Source organism: Carlito syrichta, unplaced genomic scaffold (genome assembly GCF_000164805.1).
Source record: "Carlito syrichta isolate Samal-C Ts95f unplaced genomic scaffold, Tarsius_syrichta-2.0.1 Scaffold302386, whole genome shotgun sequence".
Taxonomy (NCBI): domain Eukaryota; kingdom Metazoa; phylum Chordata; class Mammalia; order Primates; family Tarsiidae; genus Carlito; species Carlito syrichta.
Genome location: NW_007246482.1, coordinates 234,485 through 241,868, shown reverse-complemented (window position 1 = coordinate 241,868; position 7,384 = coordinate 234,485). Strand labels below are relative to the sequence as shown.

General features: G+C 55.4%; 1 protein-coding gene across 3 annotated transcripts in view; it reads left to right on the top strand.

Moving 5' to 3' along the window:
- Positions 1-1,765: 1,765 nt before the first annotated feature.
- Positions 1,766-7,384, top strand: part of TGM2 (transglutaminase 2) — a 29,969-nt gene continuing 24,350 nt past the window's right edge. For 2 of the 3 annotated variants that reach the window (XM_008056519.2, XM_021711586.1), the window contains exons 1-2: positions 1,766-2,004; positions 5,518-5,697. In XM_008056519.2, the coding sequence (XP_008054710.1) occupies positions 1,995-2,004; positions 5,518-5,697 (190 nt within the window). In that variant the 5' untranslated portion in view covers positions 1,766-1,994. The remainder of the gene's footprint in view (positions 2,005-5,517; positions 5,698-7,384) is intronic. The other variant, XM_008056520.2, reaches the window with a different exon arrangement.

Sequence of the window (7,384 nt, the reverse complement as noted above, 5' to 3'; positions counted from 1 at the left end):
TAGGTACGATTATCGTCCTCATTTTACAAATGAGGAGACAGAGGCAGAGAGGCTGAGCGACTTGCTTGCTGTGTGGACGCGGCTTACACAGTGAGGAAGCCAGAATGTAAGTCCAGGGCTGTGACACACCCACGACATGAGGTGGTCAGGTCCAGGCCCGCAGGAGGAAGGAATAACACTTATCACAGTGGGGCTGCTGTTGGCAGGACCGACCGTTTTCCACATCAGCCAGGGTGAGGGTTGGCAGTGAGCCAGGCACCCTGCCAGTCACCTCGCAGAGGAGGGCAAGCTCTCGGTGGACACCTGGCCTCCAGGGAGCCCCCAGCTGAGAGTTTTAAGGGAAAATGTGTGCCAGTGGAGAAGGTACGTCTGAAGGCCAAGGCCACCTTCTATCCGGGCTAGGGCTGACACCTGAGGACACGCGCAGTCTTCCTTCTGCCAAGCTGACTGCCCCATGCCTCCTGCCTTTCTTTGGGGTCCCTGTCTCTCAGAGCTAGGTCTGGGACCCCTGGTATTTCTATGCCAAGGCTCAGGGACCCCAGTGATCACGTGCTCACCCTCTGTGAGTCACCCAACCTCGGTCATTTTGAATGAGTCTTACTCAGGCCTGTGAGGGAAGGATTCCTGCCCCTGGTTTGCAGAGGAGTAAAGTGAAGTCTGGAGAGCCAAATAACTGCCCACAGCCACACAACTGGTTGGGGCAGAGTGGGGGCTCGAGCCCTGGCCTCTCAACCAAACTTCGCTCACCCTGCTTTCTCCTCTGAGCTTACACCAGCTACAGGAACAGTTCTTGCAACAACAGCTGTAAAATAGGGCGATCAGAGGGCCCACCATAGGGCTACTTTACGAATCAGCAGGGCCCAACTGTGTGTTCCTGGGGGTCTTTGCTCACTAAGACTCCAGCAGAGCCCTTTGACCCAGGGATATCTGGGGTCCACTAAACATCTACTAAAGCAACACGAGCTCATTCCCTGTGCCACGTGTCACACAGGGATGAAGGCTGGGAACTATTTTGTTTTATTATTTTATTTGAGTTGGAATCTCACTCTGTCACCCAGGCTGGAGTGCAGTGGCACGTTCATGGCCACCGCAGCCTCAACCTGCTGGGCTCAGGTGATCCTTCCGCCTCAGCCTTCCAAGTAGCTGGGACTACAGGTACGTGCCACCATGCCTGGCTGATTTTTATATTTATTGTAGAGTCAGGGGCTTGCTGAGTTGCCCAGGCTGGTCTCAAGCCCCTGGGCTCAGGCAGTCCTCTTGCCTCGGCGTCCCAGAGGGCTGGGATTACCAGCAGGAACCACTGTGCCCGGTCTGGGGCCAGTTTGAGAGTCCAAATCCACTCATTGATGTGAAACTTGCTCCCGAAGCAGGGTTGGGGAGCTGCACAGGCGTCTGTCTCTCCAGAGACATTCCCTGTCAGACCTCATGGCAGGTCAGGAAGCCCAGGAGACCAGGAGACCCGAGCTAGCAGGAAGGGAGACGGATCCACAGAGTGCCAGCGTCAAGAACCTGAGGCTGAGCTCCTGGAGGGTTGGCCTATTCCCTTTCTGCCAGCTGTGTCTGCAAGTCCTGGTTCAACTGTGTGTTTCTGTCTGAGGGTGTTTGGATCTGAGTGCCTGTTGATGTGTCCAGGTGCCTGTGTTACCTAAGGCCTAACTGTGTTTGCCGCAGGCTGTGTTGTGTCCTGGTCTGATGGGGTCCCGGGTCACGCTGTGGCCGCCTGCACTCTGCCCGCTCCCCCAGGGGGCGCCCCTGCCCGGCTGTCCCTCCCTCGGGCTCCTGTCCCCTGGGTGCGCCCCAGCAGCCGCGTGGGCCGGAGACTGGACGAAGGGTGGCCGCCCGGTCCCGCCTTCCCGGCCCCGCCCCCGCCCCGCCCCCGCCCCGCCCCGACGCCCCGGCCATAAATTAGCGCGCGCGGCCCGCCGCGCCTGCCCCCGTGGTCTGCACCTAGAGGGTCCTGCCGCCGTCGGAGGAGCAGCCGCCGCCGCCTGACCATGGCTGAGGGTGAGTGTCGCTCCCGGGCGCTCGACCTGCCTCTCTGGTCCCAGGGGTCCCATGGGACAGAAGGGGTCAGGACCGCCCGGAGCTCAGTCCCCAAGTCCAGATCTGCAGAGCAACAGGTGGGCTGGGCTGGGCTGGGTGGGAGGCACCGGGATGCTGCTTGGAGACTCAGTTTCCCCATCCACCGGGCATAGTCCTTAACCCCTTCCTCCCTGGATAGACGAGGCAATGGACAGTGAAGGCATGTTGTAAACCATAAAGTACTTTCCTGCTGGGCCGCTGGCATCTGTTGGTAGGGATGGGTCCCTGCTGTGTGTCAGGTGGTGTAAGGCTGTGCAGGGGGTGCTGGCCTGGCCTCAGACACTACGCTGGGGTTAGTCCCTGTCCACCGAGAGGTGTGTGCCTGGGACCCCTGGTGGTGTGCAAGCCAAGCCTGGCTGACTCTCTGGTGGTGGGGGCCAGAAAGGAGCTTCCAGCATCTATGGGTGACTCTGTGTGATGTTCTGCCTGCCCTCGAGGTCTGCAATCCGAGTTCTCAGTCCGCAATCCGAGTTCTCAGTCCCGTGTTCAGTCCGTTTCCTCTCCTGTGAAATGTGGACAGTAGTGTCAGCCTTGGGAATTTGCATGAGGGCTGAGAGGGGTGAAGCAGGGGCTTGGTTCATTTCTTGCCTGGTCCTCCACTCACACACACGCACGTGAATGGACACAGGCGTGCATGCACATACACATAGGTGAACACACATGCGCACACACACACAAACAACAGCAGCACTGTCCTAGGTCCAGGGAAGGATTTCTGCAGTGGAGGATGTCCCTGCACCACTGCTGCTGGGCCCAGATTCCCGATGGGCTGGTGGGTGAAGTCCATTTGGGGACGTGGGGAGAGGGTCCTGGGGCAGGTGGAGCAGGGATGAATTGGAGGGACTGTTCTGCCTGACCTGCTGTGTGATCTTGGTCACCGCCCTTCCTCAGACCCAGCTTCCAACACTCGGTGACGAGTCACCCAGGCGGCCTCTTGTTCCCAATGCGGCTTCTCACCCCTGACCCCAAAAGAGCTCATGGGCCTGGGAGACCCTGGAGATGCCGGTTATGACAAGCTCCCAGCCCCACTGTCACAGCAGCCATGTCTGACAGGGGTCCCGCTGGATTAAAAGGCCTCAGGCCTTTTCTCAGTGTAGAGAGCCTTAAGTCCTGTGATTCTAGGCCCAATGTTTCTGCACCTTTGGAGCTGGGTGTGATTCCTAGAAATCCTTCTTCGGGCAGTAGACTGAGAAAGTGCCCCGTCCCCCGAGACCAGGGATTGACCATCTTTCCAGGGCCTCCTGGGAGACAGGGATGGCCTCTTTCCTGCTCAAGCTCATTGGGGTTGAAGTTTCCAAAAACAACGTTTTCTCGCCCCCACAAGCCAGCAGGAAGTGTGTCCTTGTGGCCGGCTGAGGTCTCTCCTGCTGTGATCACAGGGGGGTCGACTGCCCTGATACTTCATTCGTGCAGAACTCTCTCCTCCCAGGCGAGAAAACAACATAGGACATGGAGGAGGGGCCTCTAGGGGGCTGGAAAGCAAACCCTGCAGGGCAGTGGTTACCAGGGTGGGTGCCATGGTCCTACACCCCTGGTTTCCAGTCCCAAAGCAGTCACTTGCTCGGGGACCTGAGCCACTGTATCCCTCTGGAAAATGGGAATAGTGAGCCCATCTGTGTAAGTGGAGTCGTGAGATTCATGTTGAGATAATTCACCTATGAGCTCTTAGCACTTTGAGCCTCGTGTTTTGACTACCCTGGGGCAGGCAGGAGACCTGGGCTGTCATTTCATGGGTGGGACCAGCTAGCTGGGTGACTCTGGACAAATCCCTACTCCTGGGCCCCAGTAGGACCAGTGGTCCCACAACTCTGAGAGTCTGCCAAGTCCACTCCTCCCACCCAAAGGTCTTTTCAGTCTTGACGTGGAGCTTGCCAAGTTTCATGAGGTTTGTGTTTTCCGTAGACACCCACCCACCCATCACCCTACCCCTGTCCTGGTCTCAGCTCCCTCTGACACTATAAATAGAACTTACACATAGCAAGTACCTGCCCCAGGCTGGGCCTTGGGGGTGTCCCAAACATCATTTTCTAGACTCATGGCAGCCCTTTGAGAATTCAGAGAAGGAGACATAGAGGGGAGAGACACTTATCTAGGATCACACCATGGCATAATAGAACTAAAACCCAGGTCTGGCAGATTCTAAAGCCCCCGTCACTTAAAAAACCTTTTGTTTTAGAGAATATTGAGCATATGTAAAAGTAGAGAGCCTGGAGTAGTGCCTCATGCCTGTAATCCCAGCACTTTAAGAGGCTGAGATGGGAGGATAGCTTGATCCCAGGAGTTTGAGACCAGCCTTGGCAACATAGCAAGATCTCATCTCTACAAAAAAAAAAAAAAGTTTTAAAAAAAATGATCAGATGTGGTGCTTCATGCCTGTAGCCTCAACTATTTAGGAGGCTGAAGCACAAGGACCGCCTGAGAGCAGGAGGTCAAGGCTGTAGTGAGCTATGATCGTGCTACTGCACTCAGCCTGGGTGACAGAGACAGACCCTGACTCAAAAAAAAAAAAAGCAGAGAAAATGGTATTATAAATGTTCTCATCACCTAGTCCAGTGACCTCCAACTCATGACTTCTCCTGAACCCGACACCTCTCCTATTATTTGCGAGCAAATTCCAGGCATAATATCATTTCATCTGTAAAGTTCTCAGTAGATGTCTTTAACGATTAAGGACTCTCCTTTTTGACATAAACAAATGAACAAAAATTGTCTGATATCACTATTATTCCACTAGTGTTTAAATTTTCAGTGGTCATATACATGCATAATAAGTGTTTTGAAATAATTTTTTGAAGCCAAGATCCAGACAAGATCCACACATCATCAAGGGTTGAAATGTCTCCTAAGATTCTTTTCCTAGGCTCTCCCTCCAACATTTTTTTTTTCCATTTTTTCTTGCAACGTATTTGTTAAAGGAACCAGATCCTTTGTCAATAGTTTCTCAGAGTGTGGTTTTAGTTGATCACATCCTGATTCTGTGTTTAACTTGTTCCTCAGCCCTGTGTATTTCCTGTAAATTGAATGTTGGATTTAAAGGCAAGCCCATGCCATTAACCTATGTCAAATACTGCTTGTGTTTAAACCAAAAGAAGCCTGTGATAGCACTAGAATAGCTTGAGTGTATTAAGCACTCCTTGGGCACCAGGCCCTGCGCTAAGTGTATTAATTAATTTAATGTTCATGCCAGCCCTGGGAGGTAGATCCTGCTGTTCCCACAGTTGCTGGAGGTCACGCAGTGGGAGGGGGCTGGGGGGAGATGAGGGAGGGAGAGTCAGCCTGTGACCAGGGCTGAGGTCGGGGCTGGCAGGGATGGCTGTGCTTTGTGGGGACCAAGAGGGAGCAGGGCCTCCATGCCCGGGGGTGTGGGTGTGTTGTGGAGTCACAGCTGGCTGAGAGGTGCCACCACGGCTCATCCGTCTCCCACTGTGTCCTCAGATCTGGCCCTGGAGCGATGTGATCTGGAGCTAGAGGCCAATGGCCGCGACCACCACACAGCCGACCTGTGCCGGGAGAAGCTGGTGGTGCGGCGGGGCCAGCCTTTCCGGCTGACGCTGCACTTCGAGGGCCGCGGCTACGAGGCCAGTGTGGACAGGCTCACCTTCAGCGTCGTGACGGGTGAGTACCTGCAGCCCTCACCCCACCACCTCCACTCCGCCCTGCCCTGCCCCTTTCTGGAATTCACGGTCCCCTGACAGCAGGACAGATACCCGTATTTGTCCCCTGGGAAATTCCCCTGTCACTAGCCCCATTTTACAAGCTAGGAAACTGAAGCCCAGAAGGTGGGGCGATGTCCCCCCAGGCCACCCAGGCTTGTAAGCAAGTCTGTGCTCCTGACTCCCTGAGCTCCTGGAAACCTATTGCCACCGGGGTTAGGGTCAGCTTTCTGCAATGAAGTTTGATCAAGATCCTGTCCACCAGCAGGGTGGCTCACACCTGTAATCTCAGCTATTTGGGAGAATGAAACAGGAGAATCGCTTGAGGCCAGGAGTTCGAGACTAGCCTGGGCAACACAGCAACACCCATTGTAAAAAAAAAAAAAAAAATCCTGTGTGCTCTTTACCATATCAAAACAACTTTCTAATCCCTCTGCTTCCTGAAATCCATGCAGTCCAACAGGGCACTGTGATGAGGCCCACACTGGGTCTGGGTGGCAGAAGAAGAGCCCGGCTGGCTTCCGCCTTCTGAGTGGGCAGTGAGGTGTCCCTGCAGTTCCTTCTCCAACCCTCAGAAGGCTGCCTTGGTATCTGGGACTGCACAGAGACCCGGGTTCTAGTGCAGGCCCGCTGGCTGCCTGCTGTGTGGCCTTGGGCAAGCTATTTAGCTTCCCTGAGCCTGGGGTTCACACTGGAAGACTGTTGAGGGTGTGTCCTGCAGACGTTAGCCAGGGGCGCCAGGGGCGCCAGGGCTGGGCAAAGGGATGCAGAGGTCCCTGCTGCCACATCCCCAGACGCCCACCTTTGTTGGCCATTCCTGGGAAAGTGGTCTCAAATGCCAAATCTGTCAGGCTAGCTTCTGGTGGGAGCCACTCCCTGGAGTCAGTGGGGGCCGCCTGGCTGGGACTCTGGTGTGAATGGCCGCGCTGAGGTCTCTGAGGCAGCAGCAGGCAGGCGCTGCCCCTGGCTGAGGCCGGGTTTACCTGGAAGGCCATTCGATAAGCTGTATCGAGGTCCTCAGGCCTGCCACGGACATCCCTCCATCTTTCTCTTCCCAGCACCTCCCCTCCTGGCCCCCATGCTCACTCCCCAGGGGCACCGCACACGCATACCCACACCCTCAGGGCCTCTCTGACAGAGCCAGGGTTCCGATCTTCAGGCCTCAGTCTCTCTCTCTGTAAAATGGAAGGTTCGGGTACATGGCAGTTTGGATCTGGATGCGGGTGTGGTTCCCTGAGAACTGGGCTTGGGGTGGTGAAAATCACAACGTGTGTGGAGCACCTACTGAATGCACGCTCATCCTGAGTCCTCCCGGCTTGGAAGTATGAAGGACTCCCGTGTGGCAAATGGGAAAACTGAGGCTCAGAAAAGTCAAGTCATTTGTCCAGTGAGTTGCACAGTGAGTCAGGGACACAGCAGGCTTCAAACCCTGACCCCGAGTTGAGGCTTTCCGTGACTGTGACCCCTCAGCAGGCTCATTTACCTCTCACAAGTACCTGCCAGGCCTCAGTCTGTTCCTCTGTGAAATGGAGTGGGAGATGCATGGCCAGCTTGGGCAGCCAGTGACTTCCACCGCCTTTTTTCTTCGTTTGTTCTCAGGATGTCCCTTTCTTCTTTCTCCTCCAGTCGGCTGCTTGGCGTTAGGTCAT